At 39.5% G+C, this 26,040-nt stretch overlaps 1 protein-coding gene across 6 annotated transcripts in view; it reads left to right on the forward strand.

The window, feature by feature from the left end:
• Positions 1–26,040, forward strand: part of CDK14 (cyclin dependent kinase 14) — a 225,947-nt gene that overhangs the window by 146,806 nt on the left and 53,101 nt on the right. For all 6 annotated transcript variants that reach the window (XM_083467689.1, XM_083467690.1, XM_083467692.1 and 3 more), the window contains 2 exons: positions 2,240–2,288; positions 18,568–18,707. In XM_083467689.1, coding sequence (XP_083323815.1) covers positions 2,240–2,288; positions 18,568–18,707 — 189 coding nt within the window. The remainder of the gene's footprint in view (positions 1–2,239; positions 2,289–18,567; positions 18,708–26,040) is intronic.

Genomic DNA, 26,040 nt, shown 5'->3' on the forward strand with positions numbered 1-26,040 from the left:
TTTGTTTTCATTTTAGTTTGAGTTGGAACCTGACAATATCTCTTAGTAAACCCAAAATAAGCTAGTATGGCCTTCTGTTGCTATCTAGGGACAGTCCAAAATAAAACCATACAACACACAGTTCCAGTTGGCAAATTGGAAAGGAATGTTCAGATGTTTTCCATTCATACTCTACACTGCATGTTTGAGAATGAAGTTACCGTATTTTTCGCCCTATAGGATGCACTTTTCCCCCTCCAAAAATGAAGGGGAAATTTGTGTGCGTCCTATGGGGCGAATGCAGGCTTTCGCTGAAGCCTGGAGAGCGAGGAGGGTCGGTGCGTACCGACCCCTCTCGCTCTCCAGGCTTCAGGAAGCTATCTGCTAGCCGTGGGAGACGCAGCTCTCCCACGGCTAGCGGAGAGCTTGCTGGCACCCAGAAGCTTGGGGCGCGCTGAGCTCAGCACGCCCCAAGCTTCGCGCAGCCCTCCGCTAGCCTTGGGAGAGCCGCATGACTTTGCGCAGCTCTCCCACGGCTTGCGGATAGCAGCCTGTTCTGGGGGCTGGGGTCGGGGGAAGCTCGGGCTTCCTCAGCCCCAGCCCCGCACCTGGGGGGGAAATAATTTTTTTCCCTTTATTTCCCCCCCCAAAAAAACTAGGTGCATCCTATGGGCCGATGTGTCCTATGGGGCGAAAAATACAGTAATTTTAGAGATTTTGTTTCTTGTCCAGATTTGCTCCCACTGGCACTTTAAAAAATGTTAGGGGCTTTGAGTCTTTGTTTACATTATTTTGTAAATTCTGTTTTATTTTTTCACATTTAACAAATGAAACATTTTAGTGCTGCCACTTCCATCTGTTTTGTTACACTAAACTAAGCATATTGATTGTCACTTATGCTTCAGTGTCTTTGTCAGGCTGTATTGTTGATTTGCCTGTCGCTTCATCTCTTCTCTCAAACCTGCTGCTCTGTCACTGAATGTTTTTTTCAAGCTCAGTGTACAGTAGATATAGCCAATGTGGTGCCCTCCAGATGCTGTTGGGCTAAAACGCCCATCATCCCTGACCATGTTTGCTGGAACATACGGGAGTCCAACAACATCTCAAAGGCACCATGTGGGTTATTTTCTCTCTTGTTTTTGTATCCGGACCAGGACCCAGACATGAAGGAGGAAGAAGCTAGGCATGCTTTACTGCAGGGATAGGGAAACTCAGGCTAATAATCATGGAATAATTCCATCCTTTACTCCTGCAAAACAGGAAGAAAGTAGAATTAGTACTTCTTTCCCTTCACTGATGGTTGAGGAATTGTGAACAATAAAGAACTTTTGTTTCTTGAGCTACTATTATGGGCAAAGGAACAAGTAATTACTGTAATTGTGGGACTGTGGTTATTCTTATCCAAGTAGAGGTTTATATGGGTTGCATACCTCCCAGCTTGTCTCTACACAAGAGCCTATGTTTCAGTTCATTTTTCTTCCTGTTGCTGTTATAGATTACTTCATCAGGGATATGGAGCCATGAAACAAATGCTCAAGTGGATGTGTTTGTGTACAAGAAATATAATCTGACTGTATAAAGTTTCCTGCTGTACTGTTCTTCAACCCTGCACCCCCAGATATTGCTGGGTTAGAACTCTTTACCTGGATGGTAGCCCAGTGGATTCATGGGAGTTGTAGTCCAACAATATCTGTGAACACAAGGTTGAAGAACACTGTCCTGGTTCATAATGTTATTAAGCCAGATTATTGACTGGTATTTGCATTTAAGACCTCACTAGTATTAAAGAAATCAGTGGTCTCCATGCACAATTCAGGGTGCTGGCTTTTTCATATAAAGCTCTGGAAGGCTTGCAGCCAAATTTCTGAAGGACCAGAGGCTCTCCTAGGAACCTGTTTGGTTTAAAAAACCTTTTCAGTGGTGGTTTCCAGTTGTGGAATAGTATCTCCCAGAGGCATTCAGCTGGTGCCTACATGAATAAATATTAGGCATCATGTGAATTTAATTCTGTTTTCTTGAGCTTTTTTTGTTACTCCTTTTACTGTTGATGTTGCAGTTTGTTCTCAGCTTTTGGGGTAGGTGGGTGTTAAATATAGCTTGGAAACTTGTGTTGAATAGCAGTATTAAAAAAATAGTTAACATTTTTTTTAATGCGACTGAGCCGCACAATAAGTTATATTTGTTGTATTTACTAGACTATTTTAAGTATGTTTCCTATATAGGTTCATACAAAACAGGAGATCTTTATTTTTTGTTACAGATCGGTTTACACAGTACAGTGCAAAAAACCTTAGGCAAGCCTGGAATAAGTAAGTATTTTATTATCATGTTCTATCTATGTTGCTGATTTCTTGCCAATTGTCCTTCCTAATTAAGAATATATATCCCTTCACATTTTGGAATATTGTGTGTATTTCATATATCAGAAGCTACCCAGATTACTTTTTGCCTCAAATGTTGGAAGTATATTTTTGTGCTTGAGGATATACTGTAGGAAATTAACAATGCACAAAGGCAAGTTATACTGGTTATGAACCTGTAGGTTAGTTGGAGATGTATGAGTAAGTGGATTAAGAACAGAATAACTGGAAATACTCATTTGCCTAAAGGTGATTCTGCTACTTCTAGGCTCTATTCTGGCTGACAGTACAATCCATAGGCTACATAAACTGATATACTGGGATGTATTTAGTCCCACTGTGTTCTTATTCGTATCATGGGGCAAATAAAGTCAATAATAGCATTGGATTAAAAAGTATAATTTGCATAAGGTATACATTTCTGGTAAGCTCTTACTGAAAATTATTCTGATTAAACTTAGTACCTTTTATTTTCCAATGTCCTGATATGATCACAATAAAAGCCAAAAGAATATCCTTATTAAAAATTATCTTAACATATTCCGAGCTCTTTGTGTGCCTTTGCAAAAGGATTGTTCTTCAGTTTAAATGATGTGATGAATAAATGCATGAAAGTTATCACAATAGTACAGTAGTTCAAAATGGAAAAGATTTAGTTTGCCAATTTTACATAAACATTCATGAAATATGGAAGGGATTTCCACCTTTTCTGATGCAAACATTTCAGTGTTGTATTACTGATTATGAATATCTCTGTGGATAATGATGTTTATATTAACATTTTAATTGAAAACATCCTGTTGTTGTTTTGAAATTGACTTGGTTTCAAACATTTGTCAACTGTTTGTTTAATGCATTTGTTTAAGTTCAAATGAACAGTATGAGGGCTTGGTTACATTCAGATACAGCAAGTGGGACTAGAAAAATGTTGCAGTGGGGAGTACTTCAGTTTAGTATTTCAGCTGGCCAGCCATTTCTTCTTTTACAAGGTTCCATTCTATTCCTTTCCCCCCTGGTTTTCTGTCCTCCCCCCCCCTATAGCCAAACAGATCCTCTGCAGTGTGTGGCCACTGTATGTCATTTGGGGTGTGTGTGTGGGTGTCCCCCCCCCAATTTTCCCTGGTAACCTAGGGGCTCTCTATAATATCTCTCTCCCCTTCGCATGGGTGGTGCCATTTTGGCTACGTGAAGATAGACACTCAGAAAAAGAGATTGCTATTAATATTTGTATGACTAGTCCTATGAGAAGTTCCAGTTTTATGCCTATAAAATGTGAATTGACTCTGAAAGGTGGTAATTTCTGAAAACTGGAGAGTATACAAGGGTGAGCCTCGTTGGCAGACTTCTGGGATTTGTTTGATGAAGATGTTTGCCAAGCCATGTGTCTAGCTGGACTTGGTGAAAAGGGATGCACATTTTCAAATTTGAGTTGAATTACATAAAAGAGATTTACATCCCCTTAGACCTATCAAGTTGTACCAAACTTTCCATTTAACTGTTGAAGTTCTAAGGGAAAATATAATAGTAACTAAGATAATGTGATTGGGAGTTGGTTTTAAAATCTTTGATTTGCAGAGTTGGGGAACAAACCACAACCATGGACATTAAAGGGCAGGATGTACACAGTTATACAACACAACATTATTTTAATCTTTTCCTGAAATTTAAAAGGAGATTGAAACCTTTTCAGAATAAGACAAAATCAAAACTTTGCATTTGAATCTGTAGAGGAAACACTTTAATCTCCTTAAAACACTATGACTTTTTGCCATGTGTTGATTTCAGCTGTGTTTTAATCAGTGTTTATCTACGGGTTTAGTTCTTAACTATAGAGTCTATATCAGTTTTTCCTCCAAGAGAAAAGGCAATACTCTTATCTGTTCAACATAACTCTAGTTTAAAGTATGAATGTTCACATATGTGGATAAAAGCTATCTCTTCCTATCCAGAACCAACCCTGAAGAAGCCTTGAACACCATGGGCAAAAGTCTATGTTTGCTTTGGCTTTTCATAATGAAAAGCTATTGGGGCTGATAATACAAGTGACCCATATTTTACTTGGCAGCATAAAATTGTATCCAGAGTATTAAGCTGTTAAATATATTTTATATACTTTATATATAAAACATAAAGCTGTTAGCACAACATGCAGATGTATTTAGACCTCTAACTTGTTAGGTACTGAATAATTATCTCATAGGCAGTATGTAACTTGAGGTAGCTGTGTCTTTCAAACCAAATTCTGGTACCTGGCATTATGAGCTCTATTATCAGGCAATACAACAGGAATTTTCTTTTTTGCAACTGTGTCAAAATTAAAGGAACACTTTGGACACTTGGGGGAGCACTTGGGTTAGTTCAAGTAGGCAACACTTTGAAAATTGCAAACAGTGAAGAATCCCATTTGCCATCATTTAATGTCACTATTTTTATTTCAGTAATAAAGAATAGCCTTTCCAGCCACCCGTAATCAGTTTTGTTTAATAAATACCATATAATAAGTAATTTTAAAAAATAAAATCATGATTACTTGAGATAATCATCACTTCAGAGATTATCTGTGACTTTTCTGTTGCTTGAACTCCAACTCTCAGCCTCAGCCAGCATGGGCAGTGGTCATGGATGATGGGAGTTGTAGTCTAACAATATCTAGAGAGCCATAAGTTGGCAACTCCTGTTTTAGAGCAAGTACCCCAACACTTGAGAAAAGGTAGATGTGCTTACTCAAAATCTCTTTTGATCAATTCTTCATATAAAGTGATCCAGACAGATGTAAATGAAAATCATAGTCTCACATATATGCAGAGAAATATATGGGTGTAAATGGTACAATCATTGATATTACTTAAATATATTTTATTTTTGCTCTTTAGTGTTTGCTGAGTATGTATTGTAGTCTGGATAAACCATTGTATTGAATAAACTGCAGAATGGGGACCCAGCCAAAGTCAGGACCCTCCTGTGAACTATAGAAGAGGCCAATGTCAGGAGATAGAATATCTGAGCAAGCTTCCGGGTGGAATAGAAGGTGTGGCTTATGAAAATAGGACCAAACAATACTTTTTAAATTTGTTCTTCGTTATTCAGCACTTTAAAGTATACTGACTGCTGTGAATCAGCATATAGGACAAAGGATGTAAGAAGACATCATTTTACCTTCCAGCTGTTTCTGTTCTGCTGCAGTTTGTCTTCTACCCAATTTGACATTAATCATCTTGGTGGTAAAATTACATAACTTAATTCATGTAAATTTCGTTGTCATGTTATTCCATTCCATTCCTTTCAGTGCAAATTGGGGGAATATAATGAATCACATACCATTTTCAGATTGAAAGCAGCAGCAAATAGCAATAATTTTTGCTGGATTTCTTTCTGTTCTGGACATGGGGCAAATATCTAAACACAGGCAATTTCCCCTTCCGTTTCCATCTGAATTCTCGGACATCCCTGCAAAGGACAGCCATTTCAACAAAGTCTGGAGGGCTGAAGTTTCCTCATTTGTGCTTTATATGTTTTGACTAGATGTCATTCAGTGAACCTTGAATTTGGGAGATTCAGAGTGGGCAAAAGGAAGTACTTCACACAACACATAGTTAAACCAAGGAATTTGCTAGCACAATATGAAGTCATGGCCACCAACCTTTTTTAAAAGGAGATTCAGTAAAACTAAAGGACAATAAAGCCTCCAGCATAAGAGGAAGCATGCCCCTGAATAAAAATTGCTGGGATCACAAGCAGGAGTACGACTGTCTTCATGTTCTCCTTGGGATTTTCCATAACATCTGGTTGGCTGCTGTGAGAACAGAATGCTGGACTGGATGGGCCTTTGATCTGATCCAGCTGGGTGGTTCTTACGCTTTTAAGCTGAATATGCTTATCTCCTATATCACTTTATCACCATCATCACCAACAGTCTATATGGATTTTTAGCTGTCTCATCACAGCTGACGACCATCCATGCCACTTTTTTGCTGTCTTTGTTCATGATATGCTGTTGAAGATTCTTTCCCAGTTCTCCTTTTTCTATGTTTGAATGTTGTAAATTACTAGTTCTTAATATCTTCCATTGAAATCTCTGTTTTGATGGTTCTGAATTTTCTCTATACTGAATCAAATTTCCCCTCTTCCTCTCTATTTTCTATATGCCTATTTGTTATATCCTTAGTGAGGTTCTGCAGTGCCTTCTACTTTAGGGTAACCATTGCTGTGAGTTCATGTACTGTTTAGATTTTTGCCAGGTTATTAATAAAGATGTTAAATAAAACTGGATAACACTAATCCGTGTAACACACAGCTGGATATTTCCCCTCTGAATCAAGAGATTCTCTTTATCTTTACCCTTCATTTATGGTTGTCAGCCACTTTCCAGTCCGTGTGACATATCCAAGTTAATTTGAGTTATTCTGGAAAAGCAAGATTATTTAGCAACATTCTAAACATAAAATTACTGGAAAAATTGCATGAGATTCGCCACTTTTTGCATGATTTTAGCCTTGAGTTTAGATTCCCCCCTCTCCCTGCTTGTATTCTATTATTTATGTGGGGAGACCTGGCTCGTCAAAGTGGCAAAAACTACTCCTTTCAGAACTGCAAATTAGAACAGAACCCATTGTTTGCATGACTGCAGCTAAATAATAGTCTATGAAAATCAGTCCCCCAACCATGGACAATATATTTAGAACCTAAGAAAATAATATTCCTGCTCTGTTTAAAATTATTATTAATTACTGCCCCCTTTTCATCCTAAGGTGCCAGGGTGGCTTACAACAATTAAAACACTTTAATAACAGTTAACAGCTTACAACCACAGAAATACAGTGGGTCTGAAAACCACACATCTCAAGTGTCAAAAGCTATGGTAAAAAGATGTGTCCTCAGCATTACCCAGAAGCTGTATAATGATACACCTCTGTGGGGAGGGAATCCCACAGTTTAGGAGCTGTCCCAGAGAATGCCCTCTACTGGTCTGCTACCACCCTGAACTTCTAAGAAAAGTGGAACAACGTTCTGCTGATCTTAATACACAAAGGGGTCTGTTGTGACCTTTCTAGCATGAGCCTGGAAATGAAATGGCGACCAGTGCAGCTGTTTCAAAACAGTGGTTATGTGAGCTCTAAACAGAACCACAGCCAGTAATCTGGACACTTTATTTTGGGCTCTTATTCCTAGTATTTGAAGGGCAGGCCCATGTGGAGCATATCAAAATAATCTAATCTGGAAGTTACCAGAACATGGAGTACAGTGGCCAAGTCATCTCTGTCCAAATGGAGTAATAGCTGGTGAAGCAGTTGGAGCTGGAAAATGGCAGTCCTAAACACTGAACTCACATGACAATGTTGAATCCAGGTGTACCCCCAAAACTGCACACCTGCTCCTTCCAGAGGAGTGGGATTCCAACCAGGACATCTATCTCCCCACCTCCTGTACATGAGAATTTAAGACACGCAATACACCTGTCTCTTCAGGATTCCGCTTCAGTTTATTGGCCCACAGCCAGCCAATCACAGCGTGTAGACGCTGGTCTATGGAATAAGAGCAGAATAATCATCAATATTCTGTTTCCTATGTTGATTACAATAATTTTTGTCACATATGGACCCTGTTTTGACTGCCAGTACAATCCATGGCCTCATCCATATCACAGAATAAATATCCATATAATACGCAGAAGGTATACATTTTTGTTACACTCTCTTACCAAAAAGGGTTCTTAAAGATCTTAATAAAATATGCTGTACAATGACTTGTAGAAAATGCAAGGTTTTGTGTTTATGTTTGAGCAACACTTCTAGTCAAGATCCATATGCCATCATAGTTTTCAGATCTTCTATGTACCCCTACCTTTTGGTATGATTTTTATTTATACTGTTCACTGGTGTCCCTGTTTTTTTCAAAAAACAACAAGAATTGGGCATGTTGTTTTTGTTAATCTGTTGCAGCCTATAGACATGTTCGCCACTGGTTTTTAAATGTTCTTAGGTCTTCATTATCCTTTTAGGTGCTGTTAACTGTTTAAAATGTTTTACATGTGTTTTTATTTTGAATGCATTGTTTATACCTAGTTATTTGTCACCTTGGGCTCATTTGGGAAGAAGAATAGGATAGAAATGGATAAAGAACAGGAGTACCATTTTTAAAATGTATAATAATTACTTTTAATAATAAGGATGTTCACCGGAGCTGCTTGATGAAATGTAAGGTTGCATTGTCCATTTAGTTGTGTCCATTTACCACTGTTGTCCATTTAGTTGTGTACTCTGAATAAATAAATTTACAATAGTATTGGTGCACCTGTCATTGCCGGAGGGCAGATAAGCGAGTGATTCCAAAGGGAGCTGACCTTTTTCTTTTAGGCACTGAGTCACTTTCATATCCTAAGGCACAAATTCTATGTGAAAGCTGTTCTATTCCTCACTGTATTGTGCTTTAAAGTGTCTCGTTCTGTGGCCATAACATGAACCCCATAAAAATACTTAAAATCATTAAGCCTTTGTAGATAGTAACCTAATTTTTAAGATAGTTATGTAAGGTCAGTTATGCTGTGATTACATTCAGATTTAGTTTAAAGCCAAGCCTGTGGTGCAATTTTCTGATAGGTCAGTTGCCAGGTCCAAGTACGACTGTCTAAACAGCAGAGTCACCTGGCTGCACACTGTGTTTTTACAAAAATAATAATAATAATAAATCTTTCAAATTAGGTATGGAGAATCATCATAACTATCAATTATAATCAGGTAGTTGACAATCACTGCAAAGTGCAATGTTTTATCTTTAATGCTGTACTGTTTTTAACACTTGATTGGGAGCCGCCAGAGTGGCTAGGGAAACTCAGCCAGATGGGCGGGGTATAAATAAATTATTATTATTATTATTATTATTATTATTATTATTATTATTATTATTTAAATACTTGCTTCTCAGACTATTGATTCTACAGCATTTCCACATTGCAGAAATACTCGGTCATAAATTCAGTGAAACCAACCACATTTTTTGTTTGTGAATCTTAAATCCTTCAGTGCATAAACGAAGATAAGATGTCAGCCATATGCCTTCTTATGCCTTTTTATTTCCCTTTAATGAGGAATCTTCAAGCCTAGAAGCAACTTACTTCAGAGTAATCTCACCAAATGTAGTACATTTGTTTATAGCCCTCAGCAGCTTTTTTGTCCTCAGGCTGAGTTATAAAATAAATGTTGACTGCTTCCTAATTACTCTCATATCTGAAATATTTATTATCAGATTCCTTGTTTATGGCATAAGATTTTGTCAAGATGAATATTATGTTGTCTGTTCTCAGTGAAATTAGACTCCCCCTTAAGAACTAGGTTTGTAGTTTGAGCCTACTCCTGAACCTGTATTCACTGCTTTAATCAGGTGGCAATGGGGGCCTGGAGTGCTTTTTTAATTGCCTATGTTGATTTGGTAGCTGTATCCCTTTCTGGAAGCCAGATACCTGGCTATTGTGGATTAGTTAGTTACCTTCAAACTGGATTTCTGCAGATAGGGACGCGGGTGGCGCTGTGGTCTAAACCACTGAGCCTCTTGGGCTTGCCGATCGGAAGGTTGGCGGTTCAAATCCCTGCAACGGAGTGAGCTCCCATTGCTCTGTCCCAGCTCTTGCCAACCTAGCAGTTCGAAAGCATGCCAGTGCAAGTAGATAAATAGGTACTGCTGTGGCAGGAAGGTAAATGGTGTTTCCATGCGCTCTTTCTGTCACAGTGTTCCGGTGCGCCAGAAGCAGTTAAGTCATGCTGGCCACATGACCCAGAAAGCTGTCTGTGGACAAACACCAGCTCCCTCGGCCTGAAAGCGAGATGAGCGGCGCAACCCCATAGTCACCTTTGACTGGATTTAACCATCCAGGGGTCCTTAACCTTTTACTGCAATGGCTTTTGGCGACTGTGAGAGACCGCAGTGGAGATGTGGGGTACTACAACCTGCACTATGGAAGCACATTGAACTGTCCTGGTAGTGAGCACAAGCTACTGACACAATGCATTGGCACTCCACCACTGCTTCCCAGCACTTAAAGATAATAACGTGAAGCTCTCTCCTCCTCTGCTGCCACACTGTGACAGTCAGCACCAACTGGTTGCCACCACTGGTGTGGAATGACATTGCTGATTGTCCTTGAGATTTTTGAAGACTATTTTGTTGTAGCATGTTAATGCTTGGCTTTTTCTGGTATACTCTATTGCTAGATGCCACAGGGCCTTGCTAGCCAGTGAGCAGCCTGCAAAACTTAAATAAAATTGTATAAATAGCCTAGTCTCAACCCAATATACCGTACTTCTCACTATACTATGTTCCATTACAACTCCTAAAATTACTGCATCCTATTGAGTTTGCCCATCTATGCAAAGTAGGCTGCAAGGCATCCTTCTTACTGGAGCTGAAATAAGAATGCCTTCTGGACACAGTAGAGTAGCTGTTTTTTGTGACCACGGATATGATGATAAGACTCATGTTGCTAACAGCTTTGAAACTTTGGGATAGATGATACAAATCAAATGAAGTGCCGTGTATGTTAAATAAAGAATGTAAAGTAATAAGGAATACTCCTATTTTTCTATATCATTAAACGTTCCTCATTAGCCTGACGATACTAAATAAGAGAAATAAAAAAGATTAATGTGGCAGGGACAAGAACCCCCTTCCAAGTGTGACAGACCTAAATCCCCTGCTGGAAAGATTTGTAGCTAACAATGATGAATGCTCACTGGCTGCAGTGACTGCAGAGGTTCACCCTTTTAGGGCAGAAGCTCTTGCTGGAGTTGCTGAACACACACACCAGTTCTTATTTACATTATAATGAAATTAAGAGTTTTCAAGTTCTGTATGTTAAGAAAGGAGACGGAATGAGATTTATGAGTTCTAATGTTTCTTTAGTAAGAGCAGAGGTGATTTTAAAGATGAAAACCTGGACAGCTCGTAACGGCAGCCACACTTTCATTTAGAGTGATTTAATAGGATAACTTTGCTAGAGACATAGCGTTTTCACCAGTAAGAAATTTAAAATCCAATGTTCTCCTTTAGTTTCTTTTGAAGCCCAACAATTGAAGTTACTGAAGAGCAAATGTGTGTGCATTGGAAGGGAGGGGGGGATCTGCAGTGAATGATGTGCTAAGACTATTTCAGATATTCCTGTGGAGTTTTTATTTCCCCCTTTTTTGCTCCTCCTTGGCTCATGTCCAGTCACTGAGGAAATAAATATGTGAAGAAAGTGCACTATGGAATGGTAACTGCAGTGTTATTTTCCCCCTTTTATCATGCCCAAGATTCAGTGAAGTTGATATAAATTCACCATGCCTTCTTTAAAAAGCATAACAAAAAGGCATTCTTCCTTTAAGAGTCAGACTGTAAAAGGTGATTTTCTTTTACTCAGTTTAGTTTAAGCCTGTAAAAAGCATTAACTGAAAAATCTGATATATTTGTTAGGGCATTTATTGCATTAGTAACATATATTTTAAATTCTCAGTGAAAGGTTTATAGAGAACATAAACCTTGAAGAGTTTTTGCTCAGGATTAAAGATTCATTCTCTCTTTACTGGAGAAATAATAGCCCATAAAATGATGTTTTAAGTAATTATTTTAGCTCTGTTTATTTTTTAAAGCTGTTCTATTCATTTTGCTGCGATGGACAAAGGGGGACTTTAAAGCCCTCTCCAGGTTAGACGATATGTACCCTTTAATGCCTCTATATTTATTTATTTATTTATATAGATATATATATATTGAAAAGAGCAGCTTCTAATTAAGAGAAGCCACAGAGTTGTAGTGTTCCATTTAAATTATGTTCATAGCTAGCCTGCAACCTTCAAACACACTACAAATCTTGCACATTTTCAAAAAAAATCCGTAATGGTGTAAGTAATCTTTCCCCCCTCATATGCTATAATGAATAATATTAGAAGAACTGGAATGCTGAAAGAATTAAGATAACTGACTGACTGGTGTGCAAATTGAAAAGAAGTCATTGTTGAAATCTTTCTAGATCCCAAAGTGGTGAGGGGCTGGAGGATGCTATAATTAAAGTATCTTAAAAAACACATTTTTCTCTCCGATATATTTTTTTAAATGTAAAATTTGAAATGGCATTGTTCTCACAGTCCAAATCCTTAAATGTGAACTATGTCCCTTCTTTAAGCTTTGACAAATGCCACCATATTTTTGTGCTTCACAGTTCCAGTTTACACAATAAAGGCTATTCAGAAAGCATCAGGAAGAAGAGCAGCAAAATTGTGACAAATATTGACAAGAGACAAGAGAGGATATTATTTCCCCAGCACTTTCATTTAATACATGGTTGCTTGATGTCAGAGGCTTATTTCCATATGATAGATTTTTTATTTATAGGCAGCAAGAATTGTATATTTTACTATGGTGTTCATTATTATTTAATCACTTGCATGTACTCAAAATAGTCCATGGTCAGTGGCCAACGTGATAAAACAAGCTCCTTAAGATCATGTACTAGGAAAGGTACAACAACTATCAAGAACATCATTGAATGTTACCACTTTTTAAAGTGTTGTGGACTTTATACACACACACACACACACACACACACACACACACACACTCAGTTATACATTACAAATACTTAAAACGTGTGCTGAGAATCTTCTATAAGAACAAAAGAAAAGCTTTGCTGAATCTTACCAAAGTCTGGTATCCTCTCCACAGTGGCCAGTCAGAAGCCACTCCCAGTTGCTTAGAGCATGGGGTTGATAACGCCATGATTGCAGGTTTGATTCCCATATGGGCCGGCTACATATTCCTGCAATGCAAGGGATTGAACTCAATGATCCTTGGGATCCCTTCCAACTCTACAATTCTATGATTCTATTAAGCCCTAAAGGAAGCCCACAAGGAAGAAATGGGGGCAATATCTCATTCTCCATTTTATTCCTGAGCAACTGTTATTCAGAGGCATGCTGCTGCTGATTCTGGAAGTAGTATGTATATAACCTTATCCTCCATGTCTAATCCTCTTTTACAGGCATCTAAGATATTGACCATCACCACATTTTATAGTAGCAAAGTCCTAACTACATGCTATGTGAAGTAGTATGTCCTTCTGTATGTTCTGAATCTCACAAGGGTCATTAGTTGATCCCAGGTTCTAGTATGAGAGAAGGAGAATAGCGCATCTCTAGTCCCTTTCTCCCACTGATAATTTTATAAATCTCCTTTATATCCCCTTTTCCTAGTGGGGCCACAATACAAAATTGGATAAGTCTTTAAGTTGTAAGTAAATTCCTTAAAAATGTGAAATACTTATTAAGTAACTCCATACCAGTAACATTTACTGTTTACACTAACATAGTTAAAATACTGTGGGCTCAGAGCATCTAATAGATCAACAGAGCATGATAGTTTTATTTACTACATCTTAAACCGCTTCATAACAGTATCTCAAGGGCATTCTATACTGATTTTATAATAAAAATAAACTATAATAAAAATTAACTATGGTACTAATACTAGCCCAATACATTTTGGCACCTGAGGCAAACCACAAAATTGTGCCCCTGCCCAGGAAGAAGGGGTGAATGAATACATCAGAAACGAGGGGGAATAAAAATTTACAGGAGACCAGTAGCTCCTATTTTCCAAGAGGCCATTGTAGAGGTGGCATGAGGAGATTTTACCACCTGTGGTAGCAGCAGCAGTGGGTGATGCATTCCTTGGAGGCTGGCTCTGCTGCCCTTGTGGATCCTCACCTTGCCTCATGGGTATTCCCTGTATAGTACAATAGTTTAAGAGCTGTACCACATGGTTTCTGTTTCTGCTTGAATAAGATACTCAAAATGTTAATGGCAAAGTAGACTCTTCTTCCTAAGTGCTGGAAGCAACAGATTTTCTGAACAGGACATTGGTTGTTGTGGTAAGATGGAGATGGCTACCCTGTGGCCCTTCATCTTCCCTTGTCATTGGCCCTCCTGGCTGGGACTCATTAGAATCGAACAATAATTGGAGTATCATAGGGTAGCATCACCTCTGGTAAGAGAACCTTTTGTTCCTATAAACTTCTGCCATTGCTTTCTAGTTTGGACTAGTCATTTTATTTCAGTGGAGCTATTCATAGTGTACTCTTTCTGGTGGCATAATTTTACAGATTTTAGATCTTTACCTTGATGCGTTCAAATTGTGCTGATACTCTAAACAGAAAACTGCTGAAGACTAAAATTCTTGGAATTGAGTATATTAGCTGGTTGCCATTCAAGTCTTCCCATTGGTATAGCTACTTTTTTCTCTCAAGCAGGGATAATGCCAAACTAAGGAAATTTTGAAGTCAGACATAGTGATATTTTGTAATTGAACAACCAGTATTTCAAAGTGTTCTGAATATGTTGCTCTGAGTTTCACCAGCAAAGGAGTGGCTTGTAGTACTTGTTGAATCAGAAAATGCTGGCATGTTGTGGGTAACCTTCAGAAGTGCTCTCCTAATTTGCTGTCAAAAATATATACAGGATTAATCTTTGTTTTTTAATCAGGCCTTGATTTTGAAAGTGAACTTGACCTCTGTCCCTTATTTAATTTAACCAGCAAAGCACCATAAGTTCAGAGGTTCAGTGCACATGCCCAAATCTTTTTTTCCCTTTGAGGGCTTCAGTAATCCTAGTCATGTTCAGCTTGACCAAGAATTGACCCTCTTTGCAATAGGAAGAAACCCAGTGTGCTCTCTATGAAATTAAATCAAATGCTTGTGATCAAGAGTTGGGGGGGGGGGAGTAATGCAATAATAAGCCAACAGCTTATGTGATTTGCAAATTGTGTTAAGGAACATTTGCAGTTAACTTCCAATTCAGCCAAACATGCTCTTTGTTTGTTGTTGTTTAGTCGTTTAGTCGTGTCCGACTCTTCGTGACCCCATGGACCAGAGCACGCCAGGCACTCCTGTCTTTAAACATGCTCTTAAGTCATTTTAAATGGTATTGGTCATTTTTCAGATACCTGCAGATTAGGTTGTTCTAAAGATCATTCCAGTAGTGCTAATTACATTATTGAATGGTCACAACTGTAGTAAGTACTTGATTATACTCATCTGTAAAAGCACTCCATTGCAATTATGCTATCATGGCCAACCACTATTGCTTTCTAATTAGTGCGGAAGTAAGTGAAGCATCAGCATTGAAGCTTACTGTATCACACAGTATAGACTGCTGAGAAATGAAACATGCTGCAGTGCCTTAGACACACAATTATATTCTATTAAATTCTACTCTGACACCAAGTAGAGCAAGGTGCATGTTAGATTCAGTAGCTAGTTTCTTTGGTGGTTTGTCAGTTTATGTATAGAGACTAAGATTAAATATTGTTTGTCTTTGATAAAGGACTGCTACCTCACTTCTAGTAGGTAAATTGTTGGGTACATCTTAAAGATATTTGAGACAAACTATGGATGCATATAATGCAGGCTGTCAAATATGAGTTGAGAAGTCTTAGGTGGGAAAAGGTGTCTAACCCTAGTTCCTCTCCCCCCCAAAAAAATGGTTCTTCCCTTACAGAGTTTCAGATGCATATTTGCTTGCATTTAGAACACTGGTGTGAGCAGCAGATGGAATAGCTTGAAGGTGAGAAGCATTTGGAGCTAAAATATAGTCACCTTGGAAAGTATTTTTTAGATTAGATTTTTTTACTGTTTTTAATGTTTGATGTACTGGATATAATTCTCTGGTCTGGTTTTATTCTGTGTTAGATTTTAGTTTCCTTCTGTATTTTATATTTTATTTTTTTGTGAACCAGCCAGAGGACTTTTACCACTGGGTGGTATATAAATATTAGGAAGAAAGAAATAGCAACAAGTGTGTCTTATTGCTGCATCTCTGCAGGATGGGAGACATTTGGCTTGACAGAAATACATGTGAAAAGGATATAGGAATATTAATAGATTACAAGTTAAATATGAGTTAGCAGTGTGATGGATTACAGCCCTCATCATCCCTGACTATTGGTCATGCTGGCTGGAGTTGATGGTAGTTGTAGTGCAACACCATCTGGAGGGCATTACATTGATTACACTGACATGTATATATCAGAGTCAATTTTTTGCTGTTGCTCTACTGCAGCCTTTCTCAACCTTGGGAGATGTTGTTGGACTACAACTCCCATTATTCCTGGTCATTTGTCAGGTAGGATGGAAATTGTAGTTCAAGAACATGAGGACACAAAGTTGAGAAAGGCAGCTCTAGAGGGTAGGACCCAAACCAACAGGTTCAAAATACAATAAATGCATTTTTGAATAATGCTGTTGTTGTTGCATAAACATTAAGAACCTTCTGACAGTGTGAGCTGTTCATCAGTGGAATTGACGCCTTCAAAGTTTGTATACTCTCCTTTATTAGAGACTTTTAAGCACAAGCTGAATGCTGCTTGTTCAGGGTGCTATAGCAGTAGTTTCCCTGCATTGGCAGGGGTTGGACTACTAGAGGAACTTAGAAGTCCCTTCCAGTTCTATGATGCGATGAATCAATTTCCCCCCTGATTCCACTCCCCTGCGGTTGACTTTCCTTTAGTATGCATAAAAGATCTGCTCATTTGAAATACATTGTACACATTTTATCCTTTCTATATCCATTCTGCGACAGAAACATTACTGGTGGGAAGAAATTTGAAGACTAATCTTTTAATAAAAATGTAATTGTTTTATTTCAGCAATGAACACCTAATAGCTCTTGTTGAAAATCAGATAACTTCTGCATATAGCTTTACTAACTTATATTTGGAAATATACTTTGGTGCTTTAAAGCCATGCAGTTGAATTTGAGATGGGTGTTTGGCTTAATCCTACAAGGATACTGTGCCAAGTTACTTAGATTTATATTATAATTATTTTATGAGCCCATATACGTGGACATTTGAATATGCTTTTCTCTACCTTTGTCTGCCAACTGTGTCTTTGTGAGCAATCTATGTACTGACATTTACTAGTGCCCTTCACTCTGAAGTGTTTTCTTGTAAATGTCAAGAATAGCTGAATGGAACCATTCCCACCATTTGAATACAAATTCTTGCAAAACTGGAGTCTAGTTGGTAGGTGACACTGTGGCCTGTGTTTGTATTTCAAACTGAAAATGCAGAAAAGAATAGCAGCTGATTTTGAAAAACTATATGTCCTCTACAACAATTCAGTTAAACTCAGTGGCACTTAATTTGTGAGTAAATATTTACAGGACCAACCTATAAATAAATTGCATTGAGATCCCACTGAAATCAATATGAAAGCTGATTATTATCCCATTTATTTTGGTGGGAACTAAGTACAATAACGTAGCCAGATTCCAACATACATACACAGATGGAGAAACTCATGGCTTGACTGTAGCCTACATAGAAATACCAACAAATTCAAGAGCAGGCTAACAAAATGTCAGGCTGTGTCGTAAAAACAAAAACAAAAGCCTATCTCAGTCTAAAACCAATCTCATAAGAAAACTAAAATTATTTATTGCTACATCAAGTGCAAATAGACTTACTTGAAAAGGTATTCCACAGTTTTTCAGAATTAAGTTTATTTCACAATTTGAGGGATCGAGAGGCATGAACATATTTTATCTGTTTCAAAGCACTGTGTTCCATAGGGTGAGCTCCCATCACTTCATTGGTGGCCATAAATCAGTAGGCACCCCTCGCTTCAGGGGAAATCTGGAGCAAACAGAATGAACAGTTGGCAGGGTTTTGATGTGTTATGCTTTGGGAAAACATGATGATAGAAGAATGGGGGGGGGGTCTGTAAAGGTTAGGGCATTTATATGCTTTCCCCTCCATTCACCAGAAAGCACAGATGATGAGATGCCCTTCCTTTTGCAGTCAGGGTCTTCCACAAAGATTTCTGCTTAGAAATGTGAGATGTTGGGTGGGGAATGTTGAGAGGACACTGAATTTCTACAGTAACTGTAGCAGAGAGGTGAAGGTCCTTGGCTTTGTAGCATCTTGAAAGGCAAGGAGCCACTGTCTCTGCACTCTGCTTACTTCAAAAATGTCTGCTAACAACTAAAAGGACAGTAACTAAAGTGAAACAATAAATTTTAATGTTTATAACTACTGCCAATGGCTGTGAATAAGCCATGTAAGATACAGCGGTGGAATTTGGCTAGGTACATGGACCTGGCTCTATATTTCTGCTTTCCTTGATATCGTTATATATGGCATAACCAATGAGAGTAGTTTCTCTTTTTATATTTGTTGTCTCACTAATTTTTCTCTGCTTATGTTTAAGGCTAAGCTATGTGAATCATGCAGAGGATCTGGCCTCCAAATTACTCCAGTGTTTTCCAAAGAACAGATTGTCAGCACAGGCAGCTCTCAGCCATGAGTATTTCAGTGACCTGCCCCCACGGCTATGGGAACTAACTGACAGTGAGTATAACAAAACATCCACATAGAATAAAAGCAAGGAAATGTGTGTGTGTGTGTGATTCTGCAGTTCAAATTCCATACTTTGCTTGACACAGGAAAAATGGACTCTCCCTTGCTATCTCTACTGTGCAGTATGTAGCTATCTATCTTTGTATTTGATTATATGTGCAGTAAAGAGAATTATTTGAAATGCCATAAAGAAAGGAAGGGAGAGGGAAATATAATTTACATATTTAGTGCTTTTTACTTCATAATATGCACCACTTTTTAACATGCTGCAGTGCACGGGACAATAATCCAGTGATATTCTCAAACATTATATATGCCAAAATAATAACAATTTTAAAAAGATTTTTGTATTTAAAAGACTGAAGAACACAAAGCACACAATTGATTAATGTGCAGGATTTAAACATATGAAAGATAAATTTGAGTTCATTTTCTTATAGCTTGAGGATGCTTTCAACATTCAAATACTGTCCTTTGTTTTTTCATTTTAAACAAAATGTATTAACGTTATTATAAGTAATATGATCCCAACAAGATGCTGCCAATTTTCTTTTTAACTAGCAAGGATTTTTTATTGATTTTAGTGTTCTTAAAAAGTCATTGCAGCACATTCAGGCAAAGCCATATTTACATTGAATGAGGTGGCAGGCATAATTTTACCAATATAAAATTGGTGTAAATCAATTTCACTTTGAGGACATACCTTTTTAACTGGTCACGTTTGCTTAGTGAGTTACGTTTCTCTTTCAACCCCATTGCACTATACTATCTGGATTTCTCAGGCCCATTTGGAGAAATAACGAGGCTTGTTCAGACCTGTTGCAGTTAGATATGTGAGGGCCTGGGTGGGGGAATGGGGGACATTTCCCCCCAGAAGCCTCTTTGTTCTCCCCCCCCCCAAAAAAAGGGAAAAATGTTGGACTATGAAATGTGAAAGGGTAGATAAGCTTGTTTCAGTCTGGGTAAAACTTCAGTTTTTAGAAGTACATGATAAATATGATGACAAATATGAAAAAGTAAGAACTGGTAGTCATAGCTCAGGAAATCACACTGATTAAATTTTATGTAGTACTCACTGAGTCTTGGTCCTTTCCCCCAATTTTCCAACTCTGTTAATGGAAATGAGTGCTTAACATTGTGGAGGACTGAAAGAAACATGAGTGGTATTCAGTCCTAGTCCTACTCATAGTAGACCTAATGAAGCTAGTAGACTTTACCAGCTTAGGTTCACTAATTTCAATGAGTAGGACTTAGTTGAATAGAATACATACTAACTTTCTCCTTTTTTTACTGTAATGCTGGTGGTTTTTCTTGCTTTTATTGCTTTTGCCTGCTCATAAACTGACAGAAGGCTAGGTTCTAATAATAATAATAATAATAATAATAATAATAATAATAATAATAATAATAATAATAATTTTTTATTTATACCCCGCCCATCTGGCTGAGCTTCCCCAGCCACTCTGGGCAGCTCCCAATCGAGTGTTTAAAAACAATACAGCATTAAATATTAAAACTTCCCTAAACAGGGCTGCCTTCAGATGTCTTTTAAAAATAGGATAGCTGCTTATTTCCTTCACATCTGAAGGGAGGGTGTTCCACAGGGTGGGCGCCACTACCAAGGAGGCCCTCTGTCTGGTTGCCTGTAACCTCACTTCTCGCAATGAGGGAACTGCCAGTAGGCCCTCGGCGCTGGATCTCAATGTCCTGGCTGAATGATGGGGGTAGAGACGCTCCTTCAGGTATACTGGACCGAGGCCGTTTAGGCTTTAAAGGTCAGCACCAACACTTTGAATTCTAAAGCAACAAAGTAACATTTGATCTGCTAAAATAAATTTTTGGGGTGGGGCTGGGGAACAGGAAACAAAACAGGTTCGCTCCACTATGACTTCAGTTTTTTCAGAAATTCTACATCTCTAGTTGCAAAGCTTTTTAGGCATTTACAGATCTAATGTGTGCGCTAAACAGCAAATAACTTGGTTTACAGAAAGTTCTGTGATCATGGAGGCATGACAATTGCTGTGAAAAAACTAACTACCCAGTTCTTGTATTAACATTTGTATGCATAAGTGTGTACTTGAGAACAGCCAGCGCAACTTGTTGACATGATATGTGTATGAAATCAGCCCTTGGGCACTGTGGATTGTGGTACTTATGGGACCCAATTGCTCCAATAGGGAAGGGCCATGGCTTAGTGGTAGAGCATGTGCCTTACATACCAATGTGGGGATGTTAAGGATAGTAGGAAAGGATATATTGAATAAGTATTATCCTTCCTTCACTCACGCTAGTAAGTGATGGAGCAGAGCAAATTCCCCTCAATATAGCTGGAAGCTAGTTTGCAGATTCGTTTGAATCTCTTAGGTAAGTTTATTTCCTGGTGTCCCCTTTGATCTCTCTTAAAAAAAATAAAGACACAAGAGTGTTTCTGAGTAAAGTAACAAAAAGTTTACCCACATTTCAGTTCACGATTTTGATCCCTGAAAGGCAGACTTTACTTGGTAGTTACACAAAGAAACTGTGAGTTTATCTCATATGGAGATGGAACTCATGGGCTGCTGGCTAGGAGCCAGCAGACAGCAAAATTACATTAAGACAAAAAAAATGGCTGCAAGAGAGCAGCATGGCAGCAAAAGAACAGCAAGACAATAGAAAGACAAAACAGATGACCTGAGAAAATGGCGGCATGACTCTGCTCTTTTATGGAGTCAGCCAGAGGCACGCCCATCTCCCAGGTCACATGCAGGGGGAAGAAGCTCCAGACCAGTGGAACAGGAAGTTACACTGACTGGATGTCCCCCTGCCTGTGCCCACTCTAGGGAAATAAGGAATGTTGCATTTGACTGCACCAGTGGATTACATCCCACAACAAAAGCTCCCAGGTTCAGTTCTGGCATCTCCAGGCGCATCTAAGAAAAACTCCTGTCTGAAAGCCCAGAGAGCCACTGTCAGTCAGGAACTAGTTAAACCAGTACAGTGGTGCCTCGCAAGACGAAATTAATTCGTGCCGCGAGTTTTTTCGTCTTGCGATTTTTTCGTCTTGCGAAGCACGGTTTCCCATAGGAATGCATTGATAATCACTTAATGCGTTCCTATGGTCAAAAAAAGTCCAAACAAAGCCAAATTTGGTAAAAAAAAAAAAAAGAGTTTATTAAGTGCTCTTTAAAGTCACACATACTGTAAAGAGTATTTCAGAAATTGAAGGAACAATAATTTAAGTTTCTAAACATGACGGAAAAGCATTTAAAAATCAACAAAGTGTACATACATTTTCTAAGACTCTGGGGGACAACTCGAGGAAGGTTCCTCTTCCACTCTTTGCTTCTTGCTGAAGAACCTGTCCATGGTCTGCTGCTTCATCCGCCTTTTCAGCACCTCCCTGAAAGACGACATGACCCTCGTATCAAAAGTGTTCACAAGGTCACGTGTCAGGTCCTTGTCAGGGTGGTGCCGCTGTGCAAAAGCCTGCACATCTTTCCACTTATGGCAAATGTCCCTCAGTTCTTTGGAGGACAGCCGTTCCTCAGTTGCTTCCTCCTCTTCCAGCGAGGCCTGCTCCTGCGCAACCTCTGCCTGCAGTTCGACCAGCTCCTGGGTGGTCACGTCGTGGTCGTGCTCCTCCACTAGCTCACTGATGTCCTCCTCTGTGACCTCCAGGCCCATGGTCCTCCCCAAGGAAACAATGTCCTGCACCACTGTTGACTCTGGTGCATCAGAGTCACTAGGGTGCCACACAGTCCGGCCACAGGCTGCGCCAAGCGCAATTCAAATTTCTCTGGCTGATCCCGTCCCAGGCCGTGGTGATCATCTTCAAGCAGGTGACGATGTTGAAGTGGTCCTTCCAGAATTCCTGCAGGGTGATGTTGGTGCAGTCACCTCGAAGCATCACCTGAAAAGCTCCTTGGTGTAGAGTTTTTTGAAATTGGCGATGAGCTGCTGATCCATCGGCTGGAGCAGTGGCGTGGTGTTAGGTGGCAGGAACATGATGTTGATGAAGCTGAACTCCTCCAACAAGTCCTCCTCAAGGCCTTTAGGATGAGCAGGAGCATTGTCCATCAGAAGCAAAGCCTTCAGCAGCAGGTCGTTGTCCAGCAGGTACTGTTTGACAGCAGGGCCAAAAGCAAGATTGACCCAGTCCACAAACAGCACACGTGTGACCCAAGCCTTACTGTTGGATTGCCACATGACACTCAGCTGCTCCTTGTCGACCTTGTGTTTCTTGAAGGCCCGTGGGTTCTCCGAGTGGTACACCAGCAGGGGCTTGATCTTCAGGTCGCCGCTTGCGTTGGCACAGAAGAGCAGGGTCAGACGGTCCTTCATGGGCTTGTGGCCAGGCAACTTGGCCTCCTCCTGAGTGATGAAAGTCCTTTTGGGCATCCTCTTCCAAAACAGCCCGGTCTCGTCGCAGTTGAAGACCTGCTGTGGAACGTAGCCCTCCGTCGTCACAACCTCCAGGAACTCCACTGCAAAGTCTTCAGCCGCAGGAACATCAGAACTGGCAGCCTCTCCATGCCTGACCACGCTGTGGATTCCAGATCTCGTCTTGAACCAGTCAAACCAGCCTCTGCTTGCCTTGAAGACTTCTGGCTCGCCTGAGGTTCCTGGCTGTTGCCGGACGAGGTCTGCGTGCAAGGCCTTGGCCTTCTCACAAATGACGGCCTCAGTCACTGTGTCCCCTGCACGCTGCTTCTCTTCTAACCAGATGAGCAGCAACTTCTCCACCTCCTCCAGAACAGCTGGGCGGTTCTTCACGATCCTGGTGACTCCCTTGGCTGCATCAGTCGCAAGGATCTTCTCCCTCATCTTCAGGATGGTCCCGATGGTCGATGGATTCCTCCCGTACTCCCTGGCGAGGTCTGTCACACGCATTCCACCGTCGTGCTTCTGGATGATCTCCTTCTTCATTTCCAGCGTTACCTTCTCCTTCTTCCTCTCGCCGGCCTCTGCAGCAGCAGTCTTCTTGGGCCCCATGGCAGCACAGCTCCTACCTTCGCAAACCCCTCCCCCCAAAAAAATCAGTGCTTCACATCCAAAAAATTCAAAAGCACCAAACCTCCCAGAAACCACACAAGCTTCCAGATTCTTGCAAACCCCTTCTCAACAATTCCCTGACCCCCCAGCCACCCACAACACAGAAATCCAAACCCATAAATCTTTTTTTTAACAACAGCAGAGTGCCCCAATGGTCACAAAAAATCATAAAAATGCAGGAAAAAAAACAAGCTTCCAGATTCTTGCAAACCCCTCCCCAACACCAAGTCCTTGAATTCCAAACACCCCAACCCAAAATCCAACCCCCCCCCCCAATTTTTTTTTAAAAGTTTAACTTACCAAATGGCTGCAAAAGAAGTTTTGGTAAAGCTTCAAAAATCACCAAAGTCTTCAAAAACCTCAAAAAAGGCTACCACACCGCGTGCTATGAGTTGCTCCTCAAAGTCAAGTCGCAACTGCACTTCTTCAAGCAATGCACCCTGGGTATTAACGGTTTTAAGAAAAAGGAAACAAACTTGAAAGACGTTTTTGTCTTGCGAAGCAAGCCCATAGGGGAAATCGTCTTGCGAAGCAACTCAAAAAACCAAAAACCCTTTCGTCTTGCGAGTTTTTCGTCTGGCAAGGCATTCGTCTTGCGAGGTACCACTGTACTCTTGACTCAGTAAGCATGACAGTTTTCTATGTTCCCTTAACCCTGCAGCTAATCAGCTGTCATTTAATTACTTAAACACTGTCTTGTTCCTATGCCTATGTGTTCCTACGCCTCAGCCTATCTCACAGGTTTTCTATGAGGGCAGTGATACACACACACACACACACACACACACACACACACACACTCCATTTATGTTGCCCCTGGATACCAAAAGAGATTTTCTGGAAAATAAAGTCAGAGAAGAATCTCAGAAGTCGATGGGCTTTAGGTACTCTCAATCCCTGGCATCTCCAGGTAGGGATAGGCCTGTGTCTGAAATTCTGGAGATATGCTAGATGAACTAATAGTATGTATAAGGCAGCTTCCAATTTTCCTGTGTTCCCAAAGTTTCCTCTTAGAGAAGCAGCTAAGAACTACCGGTATAAAGGATCTCATTAAGATTTAGTTTTTCTAATTCACATAAACATACTATTCTTCCCCTCCCTCCTCCAAAAAACATGCACATCTACTCTAGTAGAAGCTCATATTTTCAGGAACTGGAAAATTTTCATCCAGTAATTAGACATTGCATTTTGCCTTATTTCAGACAAATGCTACATTCTTCAACCCGCCCCAGTTTGAGGGTCTAAGTACTCCCTCTTCTTGACTCATGGGGTCTTTTGCCTATTGCATGATTTAATCAGAATTTTCCAAAGTACCCAGGTGCAATTTAATGATGCTTGTTGAGAAGTCTGCTATCTTGTTGGAAGTCTAATTTGTTAGTTCATGAGTACTTAGACAACAAAAATACCAATGGGTTTTTTTTTAGTCAGTTTAAAAGACGATAACTTAATATCGCTCTACATTGGTGACATCTCAATCCTTTCTGACTGTACATTTTAGTCTAGCCAGGATTTTGATAGTCCATGAATTCTGAATTCTGTAGTAATACTTTTCAGTTAATATGGACTTATTACCCACTTGCCACTTAGTTTATCAGTTGGTGGTTAAATCCGGTTCTATCTGTGAAGTAAATGCCTACACATTATCACTGTGCAGCAGGCTGCCAACAGAGACAGTCTTGTCCTAGTCATTAACAAGCACAATGTATGCAGAACACCAGAGGGGAATTAAAACCACAAAAAATACCTCAGGGTGGTATTTTTAATATGAGAATTTAATTTGTAATTTCACAGATTAAGAATTTTGGCAGCATTAATCCTTTTATCAGCTCACAGCAGGTTATTTGCAGAAGCATAACCATAAGGCGATATTCATTGGCAGAAACACGTCTTTGCATAACGTTAAACATCAGGAGCAGTGAAACCTTTTGAAGGAGGAGAATAAAGATGAAAAATCATTATATTTTAAGGCAAGGTTTTGCTAAATGCCTCCAGTAAAATTTTAGAGTTACAGAAACACTATTTCTGTGTCTAGCAGATAATCATTATGGAGCATAAATAAAGATGCAAGAAGGGACAATCCCTGTATCAAATACTATAATTGTTTTCATTTGGTATGCATGGATAGAAATTGCAATCATATTTTTAAAAAACAATGAAGTTGTATATTTTGGCAAAAAAAGGGTTACACTGTGAATTGATGGGATTTTGGTGGCTAGAACCTAGGTGATTTTGGTAACTAGTTGTGATGCTTTCTCTATGCACCTGAAAATATTTCCCACTTAAATGTTGCATT

Source organism: Podarcis liolepis (genome assembly GCF_965112155.1).
Source record: "Podarcis liolepis genome assembly, chromosome: 12".
NCBI lineage: Eukaryota > Metazoa > Chordata > Lepidosauria > Squamata > Lacertidae > Podarcis > Podarcis liolepis.